Source organism: Mobula birostris, chromosome 19 (genome assembly GCF_030028105.1).
Source record: "Mobula birostris isolate sMobBir1 chromosome 19, sMobBir1.hap1, whole genome shotgun sequence".
NCBI classification, from domain to species: domain Eukaryota; kingdom Metazoa; phylum Chordata; class Chondrichthyes; order Myliobatiformes; family Myliobatidae; genus Mobula; species Mobula birostris.
The window spans coordinates 935,269-962,022 of record NC_092388.1 but is presented as its reverse complement, the minus strand read 5'-3'; the positions used below and the strand labels follow the sequence as shown (position 1 = coordinate 962,022).

The 26,754-nt window shown below is 43.6% G+C and overlaps 1 protein-coding gene across 1 annotated transcript; it reads right to left on the bottom strand.

The window, feature by feature from the left end:
- On the bottom strand, positions 1 to 18,665 carry malsu1 (mitochondrial assembly of ribosomal large subunit 1). Its single transcript, XM_072282980.1, has 4 exons — positions 18,324 to 18,665; positions 15,816 to 15,997; positions 7,454 to 7,535; positions 1 to 376 (listed from the first exon to the last, which is right to left on the bottom strand). The coding sequence occupies exons 1-4, from the start codon at positions 18,523 to 18,525 to the stop codon at positions 213 to 215; spliced, it is 630 nt and encodes a 209-aa protein (XP_072139081.1). The 5' UTR covers positions 18,526 to 18,665; the 3' UTR covers positions 1 to 212.
- Positions 18,666 to 26,754: the final 8,089 nt, after the last annotated feature.

The window sequence follows — 26,754 nt, the reverse complement described above, 5'->3', positions numbered from 1 at the left end:
CTTTATATATTTATTTTTAAACTGTACTTTAAAAAAATATACAACAGCTACTTAATATGCACAGTTCATTCAAGAAAATCATACTTCTGTATGATACAAGCCTTGTTGTAAACTGAAATCTTGTTCTTCACTGAATTCCTGGACAAAGTGGTTCATTACATCATCTGTCAGTTTTTCAGAAATTACTGCAGAATGGCCCCTTAGAACTTGCTCTATTTTTGCTCAAAGTCATCAGTTGGTTCGTATATAAAATCCAACGGAAGAATTTCTGGAGCTATTTTCAGGAACTGATCATCGTAGGAATGCAAGGTCCAGAGCTTCTCCAGTTCATAGAGCTCCCTGGTTTCAGGCAGCATAAAATGTACGACCATGTTCCCTTTGGGATGGAGAAGGAAAAACGAGTGAATACAAAATCTGACACCAAATTCAAACTAATTGTGTTGCTTACAATTCCAACTGTCACACTTGGGTTAAACACAGCCCAGTTACTATGTTCAACCTTGTACCTTCCCCAATGAAGTAACTGGGTGTACACACAGATTAACTTAAAACTGCTGATCAGTGGACACTGTCACGTGATGGAGACAGAGCAGGGCTGCTTTGTGTAATTGCTGATCAGTGGACTCTCACGTGATAGAGATGGGCAGGGGAAGAGTCTAGTTAGATAAATTGCTCATTGGTGGAGACTATCACATGATAGAGATTTATATGATTATTGGACTGTAAGGGTTTCTTTCAGTTTTTGGTGTTAGTGGACAATTAGCAAGTGGGTGAACTTTTTTTTTGTGTGTAAGATGGGATATAGGGGGTATAGTGCTACTGTTGCTGTTCTTTGAGTGGGGGAGTTCAGGGGTTGTTATGTGTAGCGGGTCGGTGATTGTTATTGTGGCTGTTTTTCGCCGCAAGGAAGGGAGGATTTTGGAGTCCAGGTTTTGTTTTTCTTTTTCGAGGGGAGAGTTGATGTCTTTTCTTTCATGAACACCCATGGTCTTTCTGTATTTAATGGTTATTTGGAGGAGAATTTCAGAGCTGTATTATACATGCACACTTTGACAATAAAATGAACCTTTAAAGGTGGGGTGGGGGTCTGGTTAGTTTGTATTATCGCTGGTTGGTGGACACATATGATGGAGGTAAGACCATAAGACACAGGAACAGAACTAGACCATTTTGCCCATTGAGACCACTCTGCCATTTCAGCATAGCTGATCCTGGATCCCATTTGAACCCTTACACCTGCCCTCTCACCATATCCCTTGATGCTCCAACCAATCAGGAATCTACCAACTTCCGCTTTAAATACACCCACGGACTTGGCCTCCACCACAGTCTGTGGTAGAGCATTCCACAGATTCAACATTCTTAGGCTTAAAAAAAATCCTCCTTACTTCTAAAAGGTCACCTCACAATTTTGAAGCTGTGCCCTCTAGTTCTGGATTGCCCCACCAGAGGGAACATCCCCTCCACATCCACCTTATTTAGTTCTTTCAATGAGATCCTCTCACTTTCTTCTAAATTCCAGTGAGTACAGGCCCAAAACTGCCAAACACTCCTAATATGTTAACCCCTTCATTTTCAGAATCATCCTCATGAAGCACCTTTGGACTCTGCAATGACAACACACCCTTTCTGAGATAAGGGGCCTAAAACTGTTGACAATACTCCAAGTGCAGCCTGACTAGTGTCTTAAAGCTTCAGCATTATCTCCTTGTTTTTATATTCTATTCTCCATGAAATAAATGCCAACATTGCATTCCCCTTCTTTACCACAGACACAACCTCTGAATTAACCTTCCTGCATGAGGACTCCTCAGTCCCTCGTGAATTTTCTCCCCACTTAGACAATAGTCTGCACTACCGGTCCTTTTACCAAAATGCATGATCATACATTTCCTGACACTGTATTCCATCTGCCTCTTTTTTGTCCATTCTTCCAATATGTCTATCCCTCCGCCTATCTTTGTAGCATCTGCAAACTTTACCACAAAGCCATCAAGTTCATTATCTAAATCATTGACAAGCAATGTGAAAAGTAGCGGTCCCAATATTGACCCCTGAGGAACACTACTAGTCACCGGCAGCCGACCAGAAAAGGTCCCCGTTATTCCCACTCGCTGCCTCCTGCCTGTTAGCCATTCCTCTATCCATGCCAATATCCTTCCTGTAACACCATAGGATTTTATCTTGTTAAGCAGCCTCATGTGAGGGAACTTATCAAATGCCTTCTGAAAATCCAAATAAATGACATCCACTGCCTCTCCTTTGTCCACCCTGCTTGTTACTTCCTTGAGTTCTAACATTATTTGTCAGGCAAGATTTCCTTTTACAAAATCCATGCTTTGACTTATTTTATCATTAGTCTGCAAGTACTTCAAGATCTCATCCTTAATAATAGACTCCAACACTTTCCCAACCACTGAGATTAAGCACACTGGCCTATAATTTCCTTTCTTTTGCCTTCCTCCCTTCTTAAAGAGTGGAGGGACATTTGCAATCTTCCAGTCCTCGGGGACCATGCCAGAATCAAGTGATTCTTGAAAGATCATAGAAACATAGAAAATAGGTGCAGGAGTAGGCCTTTCAGCCCTTTGAGCCTGCACCGCCATTCATTATGATCATGGCTGATCATCCAACTCAGAACCCCGCCCCAGCCTTCCCTCCATATCCCCTGATCCCCGTAGCCACAAGGGCCATATCTAACTCCCTCTTAAATATAGCCAATGAACTGGCCTCAACTGTTTCCTGTGGCAGAGAATTCCACAGATTCACCACTCTTTGTGTGAAGAAGTTTTTCCTAATCTCGGTCCTAAAAGGCTTCCCCTCTATCCTCAAACTGTGGCCCCTCCTTCTGGACTTCCCCAACATCGGGAATAATCTTCCTGCATCTAGCCTGTCCAATCCCTTTAGGATCTTATACGTTTCAATCAGATCCCCCCTCAATCTTCTAAATTCCAATGAGTACAAGCCCAGTTCATCCAGTCTTTCTTCATATGAAAGTCCTGCCATCCCAGGAATCAATCTGGTGAACCTTCTTTGTACTCCCTCTATGGCAAGGATGTCTTTCCTCAGATTAGGGGACCAAAACTGCACACAATACTCCAGGTGTGGTCTCACCAAGGCCTTGTACAACTGCAGTAGTACCTCCTTGCTCCTGTACTCGAATCCTCTCGCTATAAATGCCAGCATACCATTCGCCTTTTTCACCGCCTGCTGTACCTGCATGCCCACTTTCAATGACTGGTGTATAATGACACCCAGGTCTCGTTGCACCCCACCTTTTCCTAATCGGCCACCATTCAGATAATAATCTGTTTTCCTATTTTTGCCACCAAAGTGGATAACTTCACATTTATCCACATTAAATTGCATCTGCCATGAACTTGCCCACTCACCCAACCTATCCAAGTCACCCTGCATCCTCTTAGCATCCTCCTCACAGCTAACACTGCCGCCCAGCTTCGTGTCATCCGCAAACTTGGAGATGCTGCATTTAATTCCCTCATCCAAGTCATTAATATATATTGTAAACAACTGGGGTCCCAGCACTGAGCCTTGCGGTACCCCACTAGTCACCGCCTGCCATTCTGAAAAGGTCCCGTTTATTCCCACTCTTTGCTTCCTGTCTGCTAACCAATTCTCCACCCACACCAATACCTTACCCCCAATACCGTGTGCTTTAAGTTTGCACACTAATCTCCTGTGTGGGACCTTGTCAAAAGCCTTTTGAAAATCCAAATATACCACATCCACTGGTTCTCCCCTATCCACTCTACTAGTTACATCCTCAAAAAATTCTATGAGATTCGTCAGACATGATTTTCCTTTCACAAATCCATGCTGACTTTGTCCGATCATTTCACCGCTTTCCAAATGTGCTGTTATCACATCCTTGATAACTGACTCCAGCAGTTTCCCCACCACCGACGTTAGGCTAACCGGTCTATAATTCCCCGGTTTCTCTCTCCCTCCTTTTTTAAAAAGTGGAGTTACATTAGCCACCCTCCAATCCTCAGGAACTAGTCCAGAATCTAATGAGTTTTGAAAAATTATCACTAATGCATCCACTATTTCTTGGGCTACTTTCTTAAGCACTCTAGGATGCAGACCATCTGGCCCTGGGGATTTATCTGCCTTCAATCCCTTCAATTTACCTAACACCACTTCCCTACTAACATGTATTTCGCTCAGTTCCTCCATCTCACTGGACCCTCTGTCCCCTACTATTTCTGGAAGATTATTTATGTCCTCCTTAGTGAAGACAGAACCAAAGTAATTATTCAATTGGTCTGCCATGTCCTTGCTCCCCATAATCAATTCACCCGTTTCTGTCTGCAGGGGACCCACATTTGTCTTTACCAGTCTTTTCCTTTTTACATATCTATAAAAGCTTTTACAGTCCGTTTTTATGTTCCCTGCCAGTTTTCTCTCATAATCTTTTTTCCCCTTCCTAATTAAGCCCTTTGTCCTCCTCTGCTGAACTCTGAATTTCTCCCAGTCCTCAGGTGAGCCACTTTCTCTGGCTAATTTGTATGCTTCTTCCTTGGAATTGATACTATCCCTAATTTCTCTTGTCAGCCACGGGTGCACTACCTTCCTTGATTTATTCTTTTGCCAAACTGGGATGAACAATTGTTGTAGTTCATCCATGCAACCTTTAAATGCTTGCCATTGCATATCCACCGTCAATCCTTTAAGTGTCATTTGCCAGTCTATCTTAGCTAATTCACGTCTCATACCTTCAAAGTTACCCCTCTTTAAGTTCAGAACCTTTGTTTCTGAATTAACTATGTCACTCTCCATCTTAATGAAGAATTCCACCATATTATGGTCACTCTTACCCAAGGGGCCTCTCACGACAAGATTGCTAATTAACCGCTCCTCATTGCTCAAAACCCAGTCCAGAATAGCCTGCTCTCTAGTTGGTTCCTCGACATGTTGGTTCAAAAAACCATCCCGCATACATTCCAAGAAATCCTCTTCCTCAGCACCTTTACCAATTTGGTTCACCCAATCTACATGTAGATTGAAGTCACCCATTATAACTGCTGTTCCTTTATTGCACATATTTCTAATTTCCTGTTTAATACCATCTCCGACCTCACTACTACTGTTAGGTGGCCTGTACACAACTCCCACCAGCGTCTTCTGCCCCTTAGTGTTACGCAGCTCTACCCATATCGATTCCACATCTTCCCAGCTTATGTCCTTCCTTTCTATTGCGTTAATATCTTCTTTAACCAGCAACGCCACCCCACCTCCCCTTCCTTCATGTCTATCCCTCCTGAATATTGAATATCCCTGAACGTTAAGCTCCCATCCCTGGTCACCCTGGAGCCATGTCTCTGTGATCCCAACTATATCATAATCATTAATCATGACCAATGCATCCATTATCTCTTCAGCAACCTCTCTCAGGACTCTGGGATGTAGTCCATCTGGTCCAGGTGACATATCCACTGTAAGACCTTCCAGTTTGCCTAGTATTTTTTCCTTTGTAATAGCAATGACACTCACTCCTGATCCCCTGGCATACAGCTAGTGTCTGCCACAGTAAAGACTGAAGCAAAGTATTTATTAAGATCGTGGGCTATTTCTTTCTCCCTCATTACTAACTCACCAGCATCATTTTCCAGTGGTCCAATATCAACTCCAACCTCCCTTTTAATCTTTATATAACTGAAAAAACGTTAACTATCCTAGAAACATAGAAAACCTACAGCACAATACAGGGAACACACATCCAAGTTGCTGGTGAACGCAGCAGGCCAGGCAGCATCCTGATGAAGGGTCTCGGCCTGAAACGTCGACTGTACCTCTTCCTAGAGATGCTGCCTGGCCTGCTGCGTTCACCAGCAACTTGGATGTGTGTTGCTTGAATTTCCAACATCTGCAGAATTCCTGTTGTTAGCACAATACAAGGCCTTTGACCCACAATGCTGTGCCGAACATGTCCTTATTTTAGAAATGACCTCGGGATACCCATAGCCCTCTACTTTTCTAAGCTCCATGTACCTATCCAGGAGTCTCTTAAAAGACCCTTATCCTGCATTATATTATCGGCTTGCTGTCCTCCTATTTCATCTTTTCCCTTATAGCTTTTTTCAGTTTCTTTTTGTTAGATTTTAAAAGCCTCCCAATCATCCAACTTCCCACTCACTTTTGTTCCCTTATATCCTCTTTCCTTGGCTTTTATGCAGTCCTTAACTTCCTTTGTCAGCCACGGTTGCCTAGCCTGCCATTTGAGAACTAGCTTTTCCCTGAGTAGCTCGAGCACAAGCTGCTCTAAAAAGTTGTCTCAAAGGCATCCAACAAATTTCCTCTCATGATCCGACACCAACCTGATTTTCTCAATCCCCTTGCCTATTAAAGTCCCCTATTACAACTGTGACATCACTCTTATTACATGCCTTTTCCAGCTCCCAATCTCAACCCCACATCTTGGCTGCTATTTGGAGGCCTATATATGATTCCCATGTTTTTTTTACCCTTGCAATTTCTTAACTTCACCCACAAAGATACGACACTCTCTGACCCTATGTCACCTCTTTTCCCGGTGGAGGTTGGTTGTAGGGGATTCGTTCTTTAGTTAGAGCCTTCAGCATTTTGGGCATCGAGGGAGAGAGGAAGAGGAGAGCCATCCGCAGTACCACCGATGCGGCAGAGGGGGCCTCAAGATGGCTGTGGCTCAAAAGAGGGGAGCCATGGAGTCATAAGCAGCTAGCCATCTGGACACAAGCTGGGGTCTGATCAGCCCCGTCTGGGTCACCTGGAGGAGCGTGTATGATGTTGAAAGACCAGCAACACCTGATGATTCCAGGAACATCACTGAAGATGTGTCCAGAAACATCAGTAGATGTATGTACACAGTAAAGATGTAATTCTACCTCTTACCAACAGAGCCACATCACCACCTATGCCCTCCTGCCTGTCCTTTCGATACAAAGTACATCCTTTGATGTTAAACTCCCAACTATGATGTCCTTTTGGCCATGATATGGAGGGCGGCTGGTTAGTTTGTGTGACTGCTGATCAGTAAACACTATCACGTGATGGAGACGGAGAGGGGCTGGTTAGTTTGTATAATTGCTGATCAGTGGACACTCACGTGATGGAGATGCAGGGGGATGGGCTGGTTAGTTTGTACATTATACTGGTGCCAGATCTTGACAAGTCATCTTATTTACAATCTCGTACTAATTCCCTGCTGTTTGTATCCAGAACCAGGAAATTGTGATTTTTGACCCACTACTTTGTTCTGCTGAGCAGCACTTTGTAGACCACAGCCTAGTCTACGTCCATAGCTGCAAAACCAATCATTTCTGTGTCTGTAGAAAGTAGTATACCCATCCTTCGCAATTCTCTCATTCTCCACATAATCTGATAAATTCCAACACCAGCATTTAACTTGCAACACTAAAGGTTGAATAAAATGTTTAAAGACAGTTAGACTCACCAAAATCTATGCACTTCCAGTCATCAGTATCTTTGCCTTCAATGGTAGCACAATCATTCTCTCCTATCTTCAAGTGTTTATGCTAAAGAGAAAAAAAATACAACCCTTCAAGCTCAAAGTAAAAATTATTTTCAAAGCACATATATAATCATCATATACAACTCTGACATACATTTTCTTGTGGGCATACTCAAGAAATCTATAACAGAATGAATGAAAGACTGCCCAACACTAGGGCATTCAACCAGAGTGCAAAAGACAACAAATTTTGCAACTAGAAAAAGCAATCATAAATAACCACTAAATATTGAGAACATGAGATGGAGTGTTCTGCAGCCCACAGAATGTCACCGGGGTCACGTATAAAATTCTAAAGGGATTGGACAGGCTAGATGCAGGGAGATTGTTCCCAATGTTGGGGAAGATAGCAGGCAACTGCAGGAAACATAAAGTTGTGGTGGTAGGGGATTTTAATTTTCCATATATTGATTGGGTCTCCCATACTGTTAGGGGTCTAGATGGTTTAGAGTTTGTAAAATGTGTTCAGGAAAGTTTTCTAAATCAATATATAGAGGGACCAACTAGAGGGGATGCAATATTGGATCTCCTGTTAGGAAACGAGTTAGGACAAGTGACAGAAGTCTGTGTAGGGGAGCACTTTGGTTCCAGTGATCATAACACCATTAGTTTCAACTTGATCATGGACAAGGATAGATCTGGTCCTAGGGTTGAGGTTCTTAACTGGAAGAAGGCCAAATTTGAAGAAATGAGAAAGAATCTAAAAAGCGTGGATTAGGACAGGTTGTTCTCTGGCAAGGATATGATCAGTAGGTGGGAAGCCTTCAAAGGAGAAATTTTGAGAGTGCAGAATTTGTATGTTCCTGTCAGGATGAAAGGCAAAGTGAATAGGAATAAGGAACCTTGGTTCTCAAGGGTTATTGCAACTCTGATAAAGAAGAAGAGGGAGTTGTATGAAATGTATAGGAAACAGGGAGTAAATAAGGTGCTTGAGGAGTATAAGAAGTGCAAGAAAATACTTAAGAAAGAAATCAGGAGGGCTAAAAGAAGACATGAGGTTGCCTTGGCAGTCAAAGTGAAGGATAATCCAAAGAGTTTTTACAGGTATATTAAGAACAAAAGGATTGTAAGGGATAAAATTGGTCCTCTTGAAGATCAGAGTGGTCGGCTATGTGCAGAACCAAAGGAAATGGGGGAGATCTTAAATAGGTTTTTTGCGTCCGTATTTACTAAGGAAACTGGCATGAAGTCTATGGAATTAAGGGAAACAAGTAGTGAGATCATGGAAACTGTACAGATTGAAAAGGAGGAGGTCCTTGCTGTCTTGAGGAAAATTAAAGTGGATAAATCCCCGGAACCTGACAGGGTGTTCCCTCGGACCTTGAAGGAGACTAGTGCAGGGGCCCTGGCAGAAATATTTAAAATGTCACTGTCTACGGGTGAGGTGCCGGAGGATTGGAGAGTGGCTCATGTTGTTCCGTCGTTTAAAAAAGGATCGAAAAGTAATCCAGGAAATTATAGGCCAGTAAGTTTAACGTCGGTAGTAGGTAAGTTATTGGAGGGAGTACTAAGAGACAGAATCTACAAGCATTTGGATAGACAGGGACTTATTAGGGAGAGTCAACATGGCTTTGTGCGTGGTAGGTCATGTTTGACCAATCTATTGGGAGTTTTCCGAGGAGGTTACCAGGAAAGTGGATGAAGGGAAGGCACTGGATATTGTCTACATGGACTTCAGTAAGGTCTTTGACAAGGGATAAGGTCTCCGCATGGGAGGTTAGTTAGGAATATTCAGTCGCTAGGTATACATGGAGAGGTGGTAAATTGGATTGGACGTTGGCTCAATGGAAGAAGCCAGAGAGTGGTAGTAGAGAATTGCTTCTCCGAGTGGAGGCCTGTGACTAGTGGTGTGCCACAGGGATCAGTGCTGGGTCCATTGTTATTTGTCATCTATATCAATGATCTGGATGATAATGTGGTAAATTGGATCAGCAAATTTGCTGATAATACAAAGATTGGAGGTGTAGTAGACAGTGAGGAAGGTTTTCAGAGCCTGCAGAGGGACTTGGACCAGCTGGAAAAATGGGCTGAAGAATGGCAGATGGAGTTTAATACAGACAAGTGTGAGGTATTGCACGTTGGAAGGACAAACCAAGGTAGAACATACAGGGTTAATGGTAAGGCACTGAGGAGTGCAGTGGAACAGAGGGATCTGGGAATACAGATACAAAATTCCCTAAAAGTGTCGTCACAGGTAGATAGGGTCGTAAAGAGAGCTTTTGGTACATTGGCCTTTATTAATCGAAGTATTGAGTATAAGAGCTGGAACGTTATGATGAGGTTGTATAAGGCATTGGTCAGGCCGAATCTGGAGTATTGTGTTCAGTTTTGGTCACCAAATTACAGGAAGGATATAAATAAGGTTGAAAGGGTGCAGAGAAGGTTTACAAGGATGTTGCCGGGACTTGAGAAACTCAGTTACAGAGAAAGGTTGAATAGATTAGGACTTTATTCCCTGGAGCGTAGAAGAATGAGGGGAGATTTGATATAGGCATATAAAATTATGATGGGTATTGATAGAGTGAATGCAAGCAGGCTTTTTCCACTGAGGCAAGGGGAGAAAAAAAACCAGAAGACATGGGTTAGGGGTGAGGGGGGGAAAAGTTTAAAGGGAACATTAGGGGGGGGCTTCTTCACACAGAGAGTGGTGGGAGTATGGAATGAACTGCCAGATGAGGTGGTAAATGCAGGTTCTTTTTTAACATTTAAGAATAAATTGGACAGATACATGGACGGGAGGTGTATGGAGGGATATGGTCCGTGTGCAAGTCAGTGGAACTAGGCAGAAAATGGTTCGGCACAGCCAAGAAGGGCCAAAAGGCCTGTTTCTGTGCTGTAGTTTCTATGGTTCTATGGTTAAGTCCAGAACGAGGGATCACGGTTTGAGGATAAAGGGGAAGCCTTTTAGGACTGAGATGAGGAAAAACTTCTTCATACAGAGAGTGGTGAATCTGTGGAATTCTCTGCCACAGGAAACAGTAGAGGCCAGTTCACTGGCTATATTTAAGAGGGAGTTAGATATGGCCCTTGTGGCTAAAGGGGTCAGGGGATATGGAGGGAAGGCTGGTACAGGGTTCTGAGTTGGATGATCAGCCATGATCGTACTGAATGGCGGTGCAGGCTCGAAGGGCCGAATGGCCTACTCCTGCACCTATTTTCTATGTTTCTATGTCACCAGCTGCACCTTGAGTAATATTGGAAATATTTAGCATCAATTTATGTTCTGTAAATCCAATGACATTGAGACTGATTTTGTATGACTGAAAAACTAAAATGTTTGATGAATGTAGAGTTAGAGTTATAGACCAGTGGTCCCCAGCCTCCGGGCCGCGAAGCATGCAGGGGTGCAGCGGTAGCCGGAACACACCCAGCACATCTTTAAGAAAAAAGCTGAAATAAGCAAGCTAATTAATTAGGTGCCACCCAGCACGTAAATCTCAGCCCAGATCAGAGGCGATGCAATTGGCAAGGGTCTCGACCCGAAACGTCGACTGTATCTCTTCCTATAGATGCTGCCTGGCCTGCAGCGTCCCCGACACATCGACTGTACCTCTTCCTATAGATGCTGCCTGGCCTGCTGCGTTCACCAGCGTTTTGTGTGTGTTGCTTGAATTTCCAGCATCTGCAGATCTCCTCATGTTTCAACTATTAATCTGTCCTGTCTCATCGACCTGCACCTGGTCCATAGCCCTTTCATCCATTTACCTATCCAAATTTCTGTTAAATGTTGAAATGCAACTCACATCTACCACTTGCACTGGCAGCCTGTTCCACACACTCATGACCCTCTGAATAAAGTAGTTCCCACTCATATTCCCCTTAAACATTTCACCTACCACCCTTAACCCATGACCTAGTCTCACCCAACCTCAATGGATAAAGCCTTCTTGCATTTACCCTATCTACATCCCTCACTTATAATTTTGTATACCTCTATCGAATCTCTTCTCAATCGACTATGTTCCAGGCAATAAAGTCCTAACCTGTTCAACCTTTCCCTGTATAAATCAGCTCCCCAATTCCCAGCAAAATCCTTGATTATTTTCTCTGCAAGCTTTCAATCTTTTCTGTAGGTAGGTGACCAGAACTGTATACAACATTTCAAATTAGGCCTCACCAATATCTTACACAACTTCAACATAACATCCTTACTGGAATTCTTTGAGGATATAACAGCGCAGTGGGCAGAGGGGAACAGATGGACATACTTATTTGGATTTTCAGAAGGCATTCAATAAGGTTATTCAATAAAAGACTTATCCATACGATAAGGATGCATAGAGTTGGGGTGATGTATTAGCATGGAAAGAGAATTGGTTAACCAATAGACAGCAGTAAATTGGGATACATGGGTGTTTCTCTGGTTGGCAATCAGTAGTGAGCGGTGTGCTGCAGGGGTCGGTACTGGGCCCGCGACTGTTCAAGATATACATTAACAATCTGGAAGAGGGGACTGAGTGTAGTGTATCTAAGTTTGCTGGTGATACTAAATTGAATACAAAAGCAAATTGTGCATAAGATACAGAAAGTCTGCAGAGAGGTACAGATAGGTTGAGAGTGGGCAAGGGGCTGGCGGATGGAGTACAATGTTGGTAAATGCAAGGTCATCCACTGGAAGGAAAAATGAAAGAGCAAATTATTATTTAAATGGTAAAAAATTGCAGCATGCTACTTTGCAGAAGGACCATAAGACAAAGGAGCAGAAGTCAGCCATTCGGCCCATCAAGTCTGCTCCGCCATTTTATCATGAGCTGATCCATTCTCCCATTTAGTCCCACTCCCCCGCCTTCTCATCATAACCTTTGATGCCCTGGCTACTCAGATACCAATCAATCTCTGCCTTAAATACACCCAATGACTTGGCCTCCACTGCCGTCAGTGGCAACAAATTCCATAGATTCACCACCCTCTGGCTAAAAAAATTTCTTCGCATTGGACTTGGGAGTGCTTGTGCATGAATCACAAAAGATCAGTTTGCAGGTGTAGCAGGCTATCAAGAATACAAAAGGAATGTTGGCCTTCATTGCTAAAAGGATTGAATTTAAGAGCAGGAAGATTATGCACTGGTGAGGCCACACCTAGAGTACTGCGTGCAGTTCTGGTCTCCTTACTTGAAGGATATACTGGCTTTGGAGGCGGTTCACCAGGTTGAAGGGGTTAGACTATGAGGAGAGATTGAGTCGCCTGGGACTGTACTCGCTGGAATTCAGAACAATGAGAGGAAATCTTAGAGAAACATAAAATTATGAAAGGGATAGATAAGATAGAGACAGGAAAGTTGTTTCTACTGGTAGGTGAGTCTAGAACTAAGGGATATAGCTTCGAGATTCGGGAGAGTAGATTTAGGACGGAGATGAGGAGGAACTGCTTTTCCCAGAGAGTGATGAATCTGTGGAATTCTGTGCCCAATGAAGTAGTGGAGGCTATCTCAGTAAGTCTACTTAAGACAAGGTTGGATAGATTTTTGCACAATAGGGGAATTGGTAGGTAGGTGGAGACGAGTCCATGGCCAGATCAGCCATGATCTTACTTAATGGCGGAGCAGGCTCGACGGGCCAGGTGGCCGACTCCCGCTCCTAACCCAACTCCTGTACTAAATATATTGATCTATGAAAGTCATTGTACTCTCTTTTACGACCCATCTATCTGTGACGCCACTTTTAAGGAATTAAGGATCTGTATTACTAGATCATAAGACCATGAAACGGAAGCAGAATTAGGCCATTCAGCCCATTGAATCTACTCCACCGTCCCATCATGGCTGATCCTGGGCACCACTGAACCCCATACACATGCCTTTCCGCCATATCCTTTGATGGCCTGACCGATCAGGAAACTATCCACTTCTGCCTTAAATATACCCACGAACTTGGCCTCCACCGCAGGCTGTGGCAGAGTGTTCCACAGATTCATTACTCTCTAACTAACTTTCCCTCCTTATCTCTTTTCTAAAAGGTTGCCCCTCAATTTTGAGGCTGTGCCCTCTAGTTCTGGATACTCCCAGCGTAGGAAACATTCTCTACAAATCCACCCTATCTAGTCCTTTCGGAAAGCTTCAATGAGATCCCCCCCACATTTTTCTAAATTCCAGTAAGTACAGGCCCAAAGTTGCCAAACGCTCCTCATATGTTAACCCGTTCATTCCCAGAATCATCCTCGTGATCCTCCCTCTGGACTCTCTTTCTGAGATACGGGGCCCAAAACTGTTGGCAATACTCCAACTACAGCCTGACAAGTTTCTTATAAAGCTTCAGCCTTATCTCTTTGTTTTTATATTCTATTCCCCTTGAAATAAATGCAAACATTGCATTTGCCTTTTTTACCACAGGCTCAACCTGTGAATTAATCTTCTGTGAGTCTTGCATGAGGGCCAAGTTCCTCTGCACCTCCGATGTTTGAACCTTCTCCCCATTTAGATAATAGTCCGCACTACTGTTCCTTTTTCCAAAATGCATTATCATACATTTCCCAACACTGTATTTCATCTACCACTTTTTTGCCCACTTTCTTCCAATTTGTCTACGTCCTGCTGCAATCGCATTGCTTCCTCAGCATTACCTGTTCTATCCCTCTGTTCTACTGCACTCTTCAGTGCCCTAACATTCACTGTGTAAGCCTACCCTGGTTTGTCCTCTCAAAGTGCAACACCTCAGTTGTGTGTATTAAATTCCTTCTGCAATTTTCCTGCTTTTTATCTCATGAACTCAATATTTATTGCTTATTTATTATTATTCCTTTCTTTTTGTACTTGCACAGCGTTGTCTTTAGCACACTAGTTGAATGCCCAAGCTGGTGTGGGTCTTTTCTTGATTCTATTATGGGTTTACTGAGTATGCCCACAAGGAAATGAATTTCAGGGTTGAACATGGTGACATATCTACTTTGATCATTAATCTTTCTTGAACTTTGATACCCAGATCAGATACAGAACATTTTGAAAGGGGAAGGAGGAGGATAGAAAGAGGGATAATGACCTGCAAGTGAATTTAGAAAGTTGGGTAGTTGGTTGGAAAGCAGGATTTCCAAGAATGTAATCTTGGTATTATTTTGTGTGCTACATGCCAGTGAGCGTTGAAATAGTAGGTTAGGCCAGGTGACTGCATGGCTAACAGCTGGTGCATGAGGAAGCTATTAGGTATTTGGAAAATTAGGATAGTTTCTGGGCATGTGGCATTAACTTCCTTGACTAACATACCTTGTCAAATTTATACAGACACTGTCTACTGCCGTTTCTCCATCAGAACTAATTACTTCCTCAACAAACTCTCTGTAATTCCACTGGTGCTCAAGAAACTTAACTGCACCTGTAACAGCACATCTTGTGCACGTCAGGTGCACCGGACTGACACTGTAACTTCCCAGCAGTTCTTCAAAGTACCACTCAAACCTGCAATGCTAACAAGCTGACAGGAAACTATCAGCAGGTACATTCTCTTCAGGTTTCTATGCCAGACACCACTCAAACTGTTTACACCATCTAACTGCATTCCAAGTGGTCAACAACTTGCTAAAAACAATTAACAATGTTACAATAAGTTGTACCCTTGCCAGCAACACAAATATATAGCGCACATGGTTTGTCTCACATACAGCATCTATTTTAACTAACCTATGTTTAATCTAACCTAATTTAACTTAATCCTGGAATTTGGGTACTGGTTATAAGATTTTCTCTGGTCAGTATAAATTATTTTATTAACATAACAATTACTTAAGTTAGAGAATGCATTTTCTGCAAATGAAATACTTTGTAAAATAGATAGTTTATTTAAAAATGAATTTTAATACTGTCTTCAAAATTAACTTTCAGGGTGCATAAAAGATTAAAGATTAACTTCAGAACATAGTGAAACATGTTGTTCAAATCAGTAGGAATTGTGCTGGGGGCAGCCCATAAATGTCACCATGTTTCTGTGCCAACACAGCATGCTCACAACTAGCTAATCCAAACTGCACATATTCTGAATGTGGGAAGAGACCAGACGTCCCAGAGGAAACGCTTGCTGTCACAGGGAGAAAGTACAAACTCCTTACAAGTAGCGGCAGAAATTGAGCCCCAATCAATCACTGCTGCCTCCGTAGAGTGATGTGCTAACTGCTAGACTACCGTGCCATCCACGTTACAGAGCACAATCTTATTCAGAAAATAGAATCAGAATCAGGCTTATTATCACTGTGTTACGTGACATGAAATATGTTATTCTGCAGCAGCAAAGATTTCATCAGGGTTTAAGTATAATAAAACACAGTTCAAATATCAGCAAAGTCAAATCACACCACTTACCACTTTGATTGCATACTGTGCCATCGCTTGTAAGTGCCTTGCAGATGTTCCACTCACAATGATAAAATAATTAGTGTACTTCAATTCCATCGGCAATTTGATAACACATATATCTTTGGCATTTTCCTGGCGCAACAAACTCACCAAAACATCAATGTTAAACACCGGCTGGTAAATGGCACCTGATGAAAATCAGAGTACACATTTTGTCCATCGTTATCCATCTTAGGGTCATTTATGCAGAATTCAGTGTAATAGATATTCTCTAATAATTGCCATGGTTGTTCTAACACATTTGGCTCTTTACAGTTGCTGTAAATCAGCAGAGTGTAAGCCTGTAGACCAAAAAGGTTATGTAAAAAAAACACCTCTAAATCCATGGTTTCATCACACAGACTGCCTACTTCCACACAATTTCATTATCTATTTCTACCTAATCCCTGCACTGTTGGCCCATTATGTTTTAAATCATCAAAGACAATTAATTTGTAGCATCTTTGGTAAATGTGCCATCTTCCACTTTATCCATATCTGAGCCAACACCAAGCCTTTCTCATTTCCCTCACAAACTATACTATTGCTTGGTCACCTTCAATTATCTTCAATGTCAAATCCCATCCTAACTCATGTCTGCAGTTGAAGAATTGACTGTTTTTGTACGACTTTAGCTCATTCTGCATAGCCGACTACTTTGCCTACCATTGGCTGCCTTTCACCACTACATTTAATCATTTGGTCTCACCCAATCAGAAACATTCCTCTTCTTTTACCTATCACACTTCTCCCCCAGGTCCCACACTATTTCTCTGCTACTGAAAGCTAAGTTGTTTTTAAACTCTTTCTCAGTGCCTCAATCAAAAAACATTAAATGCTTCCATTCCTGTTGATTTTCCTGGCCTGTTAAGTGCTTCCAGTATTATCTACTTTTATCCAAACACTTACCAACTTGAGCCTCAACATGTTTCCTCATATAGGACTGTACACCATAAGGCATAGGAGCAGAATTAGGCCATCTGGCCCTTCGAGTCTGCTCTGCTCCACCATTCAATCATGGCTGATATTTTTTTCTATCTCCTCCTCAATCCCAGTTCCTGGCCTTCTCCCTATAACCTTTGATGCCATGTCCAATCAAGAACCTATCAATCTCTGCCTTAAATACACCTAACGACCTGGCCTCCACAGCTTCATGTGGCAACAAATTCCACAAATTCACCACCCTTTGGCAAAAGAAATGTCTCCGCATCTCTGCTTTGAAAGGGCTCCCCTCTATCCTGAGGCTGTGCCCTCTTGTCCTAGACTCTCCCACATCTTTCCACATCTACTCTGTCTAGGCCTTTCAACATTCGAAAGGTTTTAATGAGATCTCCCCTCATCCTTCTAAATTCCAGCGAGCACAGATCCAGAGTCATCAAACTTTCCTCATATGATAACCCTTTCATTCCTGGTATTATCCTTGTGAACCCCCTCTGGACCCTCTCCAATGCCAGCACATCTTTTCTAAGATGAGGAGCTCAAAACTGTTCATAATTCTCAAGGCGAGGCCTCAGCATCACATCCTTGTTCTTCTATTTTAGACCACTTGAAATGAATGCTTACATGGCATTTGCCTTCCTCACCACCGACTCAACGTGCAAATTAATCTTCATGGTGTTCTGTATAAGGACTCCCAGGTCCCTCTGCGTCTCAGATTTTTGGATTTTCTCCCTGTTTAGTAAATAGTCCGCATGTTTATTTCTACTACCAAAGTGCATGACCGTGCATTTTCCAACATTGTATTTCATTTGCCACTTTCTTGCCCATTCTCCTAATCTGTCTCAGTCCTTCTGCAGCCTTCCTGTTTCCTCAACACTACCTGCCCCTCCACCAATCTTTGCATCATCTGCAAACTTGGCAACAAAGTCATCTTAATCATTGATATACAGCGTGAAAAAAAATGGTCCCAACACCGACCCCTGCAGAGTACCACTAGTCACTGGCAGCCAACCAGAAAAGGATCCTTTTTATTCCCACTCACTGCCTCCTACTAATCAGCCAATGCTCTAACCATGTTAGTAACTTTCCTGTAATACCATGGGCTCTTAACTTGGTAAGCAACCCCATGTGTGGCACCTTGTCAAAGGCCTTCTGAAAATCCAAATATACAACATCCACTGCATCTCCTTTATCTATCCTACTTGTAATCTCCTCAAAGAATTCCAACAGGTTCGTCAGGCAGGATTTTCCCTGAAGGAAACCATGTTGACTTTCCATCTTGTCCTGTGACAAGATCACAGCTCTAAAACTGTACAGACTGACGCTTCCCTTGGTTAACCACTGCCTTTCCGAATTGCAGAGTAATCCTGGATTTTTCCCCAATTATTTCCCCACCACTGACGTGGCATAAACAAGAGGAAATCTGCAGATGCAGGAATGTGGGCCAGGTCTATAAATGCTGCGCTAAATCAGCACCCTCCCTTCACGCCTGGATGAAGATGTTATCACCCCGCTGGTCTGCCCCACACCATTTACCTGTCTCCTCCGTGCTGCTCCTTCCCGGGAGCTCGGTGCTGTTGCCCCGGGACCTGAGTGCGGGAGCGCGGTCAGTTCGTGCCGCCTGAGGCCGGAGAGCTAGGCGGAGCAGAGGGCGCTGATCGGGCTCCCGAGCGGCCCGGAGCACGGTCCGGACACCGCAGCCGGCCAGCACTGCAAGGTCAGCGGCCGCCTTCCGCATCGCTCACACACCGCCGGCCTTCACAGAGTAGGTCCCGGTCCCGGTCCCGGTCCCGGTCACCGGTCACCGGTCACACACTCCAGACACCGGTCGCTTATCTCCAGCCTCGGCTGCACCGGCGGGAAGAGACGACCGAACAGTCCGTCCGGTGCGCGTCCCCGGGCAATCACCGCTTCAACAACAGTTCCGCCGTGGGAAGGACAGAATGGTGAGAAAGCTAGGGTAACATACGGAGAAGCAGCATACTTGAATGGAAAACTGGAAGTATAAATCATTTGTCCGTAGAAAATGAATTAAAGTTTCGATTTGGGATGAAAGAGGTAAATCAGAATGAGAGGAGTTGGGGGGAGGACAGCCGACGTCTCGGGACAGGGTCCTGCATCTCTGGGGTGATGATTAGGATGGGGGAGAGACCAGAATGATGATAGGCAAATGAAGGAACTTCAGACTTTATTAGAGCCTTATTCATCTCGGACCTGAACAGGAGAGGTTCAGTGCCTGCCATTGACACTACTGACCGTGCTTGATATCAAGAAACCCTAAAACAGAACTCAACAGGTAAAGGGCAAACACTCCAATAAGTAGGGCCATTTCCCTGCACAAAAAAAATCCACTTATGCTTGTTAGTGGTCACTGGTCCCAGCCTCAAAATGTGGCTGAGCTTATCAACTTTCGGATTTTTTAACACTGGAGGAATTCAGCAGGCCCTGCAGCATCTATGGAAGAGAGTACAATTGACGTTGTGGGCTGAGACCCTTCAGCAAGGCTGCTTGGATATACAGCATCTCCAGATTTTCTCTTGTTTGTGATTCAGATTTAATAATTGAGATAAAGCACAGAAAAGGCTTTCCAGCCCTTTGAGCTGCGCTACCCAGCAAGCTCCCGATCTAATCCTAGCCTAATCACAGGACAATTTACAGTGACCAATTAACCTACTGACTGGTAGGTCTTTGATGAGTTCCTGCTGAATTTTGTGTGTTGCTGCAAAGAGACAATAGACAACAGAAAATAGGGTGCAGGAGTAGGCCATTCAGCCCTTCGAGCCAGCACTGCCATTCACTGTGATCATGGCTGATCATCCACTATCAGTATCCAGTTCCTGCCTTATCCCCATAACCTTTGATTCCACTATCTTTAAGAGCTCTATCCATCTCTTTTTTGAAAGCATCCAGAGACTTGGCCTCCACAGCCTTCTGGGGCAGAGCATTCCATATATCCACCACTCTCTGGGTGAAAGAGCATTCAGAACTGAAGTTTAACGAAAGAGGTGAAGCCAGGCATCACTGCAGGCCACAGCCTCAGTTCAACACAGAGCTGAGTAAATGTTGCAGAGCAGTGAACAGAACTGGCCTGTCCCTCACCTCCGGACCTGACACCCTGACCTTTTCAATCTGATCCAGCACTTAAACTGTCCGAACATTGGGTTGTTCCTGGCTGTCAAAACATTCTGGGGCCTGGACTCCACCACCACAATTCGGCTCATCACTGGCCTTTCCAACTCAGCCCAGCACGTAAATTGATCAAACATCAGGTCTTTCCTAGCTCTCGTAGACGCCTCGACTGACCATAAAACATAGGAGCAGAATTAGGTCATTTGGCCCATCGAGTCTGCTCCACCATTCAATCATGGCTGATCCTTTTTCATTCCCTCCTCAGCACCACTCCCCCATGTTCCCGATGTTGGAGGAGTCCAGAACCAGAGGTCACAGTTTAAGAATAAGGGGTAGACCATTTAGAACGGAGGGTTGTGGTTCTGTGGAATGCTCTGCCTCAGAAGGCAATGGAGGCCAATTCTCTGGATACTTTCAAGAAAGAGTTAGATAGAGCTCTTAAAGATAGAGGAGTCAAAGGATATGGGGAGAAGGCAGGAACGGGGTACTGATTGTGGATGATCAGCCATGATCACAGTGAATGGCGGTGCTGGCTCGAAGGGCTAAATGGCCCACTCCTGCACCTATTGTCTATTGTCTATTATCCCCATAACCTATGATGCCGTGTCCTATCAAGAACCTATCAATCTCTGTCTTAAATACACCCAACCACCCGGCCTCCACAGCTGCCTGTGGTAACAAATTCCACGAATTCACCACCCTCTGGCTAAAGAAATTTCTCTGCATCTCTATCCTGAGGCTGTGCCTCTTATCTAGAATCCCCCACCATGGGAAATACCCTTTCCACATCGACTCTGTCTAGCCCTTTCTATATTCGAAAGGTTTCAATAGGATCCCCCCTCATCCTTCTAAATTCCAGTGGGTACAGGCCCAGAGACTACAAATGTTCTTCGTATGATAACCCTATATGGGAGAGTGTTCAAAGTGGAAAAGCCGATCGACTGGAGCAGCTTCACTCCCCTGACCTCCAGTGGTACAAACAAGTGTCACAAACTGCGGCCTTCACTTGGTTGCAGTGGGTGACCATGACATCTGCCGTGCCTTGACATGCCCTTTGCCCTCTACAGAGCGTTGCAGTACCACCTGCCTGGCGGTTGGATCTCACTGTAGATCTCATCCATCCAGACGGTCAGAGCTGACTTCACGTTCAAGGACAAACATGGCCCTATCTCAACAGGGTATGTGGCCACCGGATACCCTCACCTGGTTTAGCCCACCCATCAAAGCAATTTGCTAGGGTGTGGCTGCTTTCGCATGCAAACTGCTACTTGGGGCCACAGCTGAGAGCTGAGTGTCTGGGGACCAAGTGTGAGTGAGCTGCCCCAGAATGGACACAAGCCCCTTCACCTGATGGGAGATTTTAACTTTCCCATTATTGACTGGCATCTCCTTAGAGCAGGGGTCCCAACCATTTTTGCACCGCGGATCGGTTTAATATTGACAATATTCTTGCCGCCTGGCCGAATGGGGGGTGGGGGAGATGTTCAAGCTCAACACTGTGTGACAGGGAATGAGGAAAGTTGCAGCTGACTCATATCGCCAAGTCATATCATTTCCTCACAGCCTGGTAGCACATACTTTGTGGCCCAGTACCGGTCCGCAGCCCGGTGATTGGAAACCACTGCCTTAGAGCAGGGAGTTTGGATGGGATGGAGTTTGTCAGGTCTGTTCAGGAAGGTTTCCTGATGCAATATGTAGATAAGCCAACTAGAGGAGATGCTGTACTTGATCTGGTATTGGGAAATGAACCTGGTCAGGTGTCAAACCTCTCGGTGGGAGAGCATTTTGGAGGCTTTACCATAGTGCTGGAGAAGGATAGGAGCAGACGATTTGGGAAAACACTTAATTGGGTTAGGAGGAAATACGATGCTATTAGGCAGGAACTTGGGAGCAGATATTTGCAGGGGAACGCACAACAAAATGTGTCCTTGCAAAGGTATGTTCCATTGAGGTAGGGAAAGGATGGTAGGGTAAGAGAACCGTGGTGGACAAAGGATGTGGGAAAATCAGTTAAAAAGAAAAGAAAAGCTTATAAAAGGTTCATGAAACTAGGTACAGATAGAGTTCTAGAAATTACAAGGTTGCCAGAAAGGAGCTTAAGAATGAAATTAGAAGAGCTAGAAGGGGCCTTGGTGAGCAAGATTAAGGAAAGTGCCAAGGCATTCTACAAGTATGTGAAGAGCAAGAGGATGAGCTGTGTGAGAATAGGATCAAACCGGTGCGCTAGTGGAAATGTGTGCATGGAGTCAGAGGAGATAGAAAACACAGAAAACCTACTGCACGATATAAGGTTACCCAAAGCCCTCTATTTTTCTAAGCTCCATGTACTTATCCAGAAGTCTCTTAAAAGACCCTATCGTATCCACCTCCACCTTATTGCAGCCTATCCCATGCACTCACCTCCCTCTGCATAAAAAACTTACCGCTGACATCCCCTCTGTACCTACTTCTAAGCACCTTAAACCTGTGCCCTCTTGTGGCAGCTATTTCAGCCCTGGGAAAAAGCCTCTGACTATCCACACGATCAATGTCTCTCATCATCTTATACACCTCTACCTCGTCACCTCTTATCCTTCGTCGCTCCAAGGAGAAAAGGCCAAGTTCACTCAACCTATTCGCTTAAGGCATGCTTTCCAATCCAGGCTACATCCTTGTAAATCTCCTCTGCATCCTTTCTATGGTTTCCACATCCTTCCTGTAGTGAGGTGACCAGAACTGAGCACAGTACTCCAAGTGGGGACTGACCAGGGTCCTATACAGCTAAAACTAGGCAGAGGTAATTCACCAGGGTAAAGGACCTTGGCAATTGTGGGGATGACTTGCAGCGGACTGAAATGTTTGAGCATATAGACATTAAGAAAGAGGATGTGCGGGAGTTTTGAAAAGCGTTAAGTTAGATAAGTCACCAGGACCGGATGAGGTATACCCCAGGCTACTGTGGGAAGCAAGGGAGGAGATTGCTGAGCCTCTGGTGATGATCTTTACATTATCAATAGGGACGGGAGAAGTTCCGGAGGATTGGAGGGTTGCAAATGTTGTTCCATTATTCAAGAAAGGGAGTAGAGATAACCCAGGAAATTATAGACCAGTGAGTCTTAGTTCAGTGGGGAGCAAGCTGTTGGAGGAGATCCTGAGAGGCAGGAATTATGAGCATTTGGAAAGACATAATCTGATTAGGCTTTGTCAAGGCCAGTTCGTGCCTTACGAGCCTGATTGAATTATTTGGGGATGTAACAAAACATGTTGATGAAGGTAGAACAGTAGATGTTGTGTATATGGATTTCAGTAAGGCATTTGATAAGGTTCCCATGCAAGGCTCATCTGGAAAGTCAGGAGGCATGGGATCCAAGGAGACCTTGCTTTGTGGATCGAGAATTGGCTTGCCCACAGAAGGCAAAGAGTGGTTGTAAATGGTTTGCATTCTGCTTGGAAGTCAGTGACCAGTGGTGTTCCGCAGGGATCTGTTCTGGGACTCCTGCTCTTTGTGGTTTTTATAAATGACCTGGATGAAGAAGTTGAAGAGTGGGTTAGTAAGTTTTCTGATGACACAAAAGTTGGGTGTGTTGAAGATATTCTGAATGGTTGTCAGAGGTTACAGAGCAACATCGATAAGATGCAGAATTGGGCTGAGAAGTGGCAGATGGACTTCAACCCAGATAAGTGTGAAGTGGTTCATTTCAGTAGGTCAATTTTGAAGGCAGACTATAATATTAATGGTAAGACTCTTGGCAGTGTGGAGAATCAGAAAGATCTTGGGGTCCGTGTCCATTGGACACTCAAAGCTGCTGGGCAGGTTGACAGTGTTGTTAAGAAGGCGTATGGTGTGTTGGCCTTCATCTACTGTGGGATTGAGTTCAAGAGCCGTGAGGTAATGTTGCAGCTAGACAAGACCTTGGTCAGACCCCACGTGGAGTATTGTGTTCAGTTCTGGTCACCTCACTACAGGAAGGAGGTGGATACTATAGAGAGAGTGCAGAGGAGATTTACAAGGATGTTGCCTGGAGTGGACAGTGCCTTATGAGAATAGGTTGAGTGAACTTGGCCTTTTCTCCTTGGAGGGATGGAAGATGAGAGGTGACCTGATAGAGGTGTATAAGATGGTGAGAAGCATTGATCATGTGGATAGTCAGAGGCCTTTCTCCAGGGCTGAAATGGCTAACACAAGAGGGCACAGTCTTAAGGTGCTTGGAAGTAGGTACAGAGGGGACGTTGGGTGTAAGTTCTTAACACAGAGAGTGCTGGATGCGTGGAATGCACTGCTGGTGACAGTGATGGAGGTAGATAAAATAGGGTCTTTTAAGAGGCTCTTAGACAGGTACATAGAGCTTAGAAAGATAGAGGGCTATGCGGTAAGGTAATTCTATTCAGTTTCTAGAGTAGGTTATATGGTTGGCACAACATTGTGGGTCGAAGGGCCTGTAATGTGCTGTAGATTTCTATGTTCTATGTTCTTGATAATAGATCCTGTATCTCTAAATTAAGCCCAGTGGTACAGTAGAAATCTTTCATGTTGTTATGTTGATGACCCAAAAACATTTGATTATGTCTCATACTCACAGCTAATAGAAGCTCTCAATATACACTACACCCAATACTTGTGAAATTCCTTCAACATCTGATGAAGCATTGGCATGTTATAGTCACCTCGCCGTCTCTATTAACAACCAAAAGCACAACCATCATCAAAACAAACCGAGGCATTCTCTAGGGCAACTCTCTATGGTTTTGTCTAGCTTCAAACCCACTCTCTAATTTACCTAATCAGATGAAAATAGGGTATCAAATCAAAAACAACAAAATTAATTATGTCTTGACACACGTTCTATACCTGGACGATTTGAAATTATACATTCCTTCATCAGTAAAGCTAAAGCAATTAATTCAAATAGTAGAAATGCTTTCTAAAAATATTAACACAAACTTTGGACTAGTTAAGTGTAGAACATTAAACATAAAGAAAAGTGGGAACGAGCAGCACAATACAACTGATGGATGAGCATGAAACATGAATATCTGGGATATCAACAAGCAAAGAAAATAGGCCATAGTTCAATAAGAGGAAAGCTTTTGACAGAATTTACTTCAAGCATAAGAAAATCTGCCAAACAGAGCTCAATAGTAAAAATATAACAAGGGCAATAAACACTTTTGCTATACTGATGTTAATGTGTTCTTTTGACATAATATCTTGGTCCAAAACGGATCTGGGAAATTTACAAAGAAAAATAAGAACTGTAATGTCAAATTTTAAAAAACTGTGGCCAGTTCTGGTCACCTCACTACAGGAAGGAGGTGGATAAATGCACTCAAATGCACCTATATTAACATTACCTGGGACAGAAGGAGGAAGAGGAATAAAAGACATTAAACTGCACAACAGTTAGATAAAACCTCTAAGGTAGCCTGCTGCTGTCTGTAAGAAGTTTTTGTACGTTCTCCCTGTGACTGCATGGGTCTCCTCTGGGTGTTCCAGTTTCCTCCCACAGTCCAAAGATGTACCAATTGGTCATTATGAATTGTCCTGTGATTAGGCTTGGGTTAAATCGGGGGTTGCTAGGTGGCACACCAAAATTCTGTGCTGTATCTCTGAAAAAATATATATTTTCACCAACAAAAACAGGATTCAGCACTCCATGTGAGCGTATGCAATTCTGATAAGAAGTACACACCACTAAATTTAAATGAAAGCACAATCCAGAAAAATGAAGACATTATCATTATTGTAGAAAAGGTTAACCAATGGAAGAGTTTGACCCCCCATGGAAGACATCCCCATGATCTGAACAAACTAGATATCGACAAGTGACAAATGCCTGGGTCAGGGATGGAGACCTCTTCCCAGCAACAGATTCCTTGATGGAATACAGGACCAAGTGGCTAACACAAAAAATTACCAAAATACTTAATAAACACCAACAAGTTCAAGAAGATAAATGTATAAAATGCCAAGGAAAACCAGAAACAATCCAATGCATTACAGGATTCTGTAGCAGTTTAACTCAATCTGATTACTCACACAGTCACAATCAAGTGGTAAACATCATTCCCAAAATCCTTCTTTAAAATACAAACTTATAAACGACACCATACCTTACTATAAATACAAGCCTGATCCAGTCTTATAATCAGTCCTACAAATTATATTCTGACCAATCCATTATTACCAATAGGAAAATCCATAATAGCCATCGAGATATAATATTACTGGATAGACCAGCAAGAACAACTTACTTAAGGCGGGAAGAGAAGATGGTGGCGCGCCTGCGTGTGCGCAGCTCTCCAGTGAAAATGATATCGTATCTGTTAAATAGGGGCCGTGGACAATTCTGATTTGATGGAGAATGGATATGAAAGCACAGAGAAACATCTGGAGAAATTTCTGAAACGCCCGTTTGCTACTGTTGTTACTGTGTGGTCAGGAATCTTTCAGAGGGAAGGCCTCAAAATCCCCGGCCTTGCCTGCTTTTGGCGACCGAGAAGGAGGTCAAATCGTTCGGACAGAGATGGTGCTCAGTACTCGGTGTCGGAGAGCTGATCAGAGCTCGAAGTTTTCGGATGACTCAGAGTCGGATTGTGGTCGGCATGGCAGGGAGAGTTTTTCTTCCTTCTCCCGTCTGTGTGAGATGTGGGATATTTGAGAAACTTTGAACTTTACTGTGCTCATGGACTTCTTCATCAAGTTATGGTATTGTTGCACTGTTGTAACTATATGTTATAATTATGTGGTTTTGTCAGTTTTTTCAGTCTTGGTCTGTCCTGTGTTTTGTGATATCACACCGGAGGAAATAATGTATCATTTCTTAATGCATGCATCACTAAATGACAATAAAAGAGGACT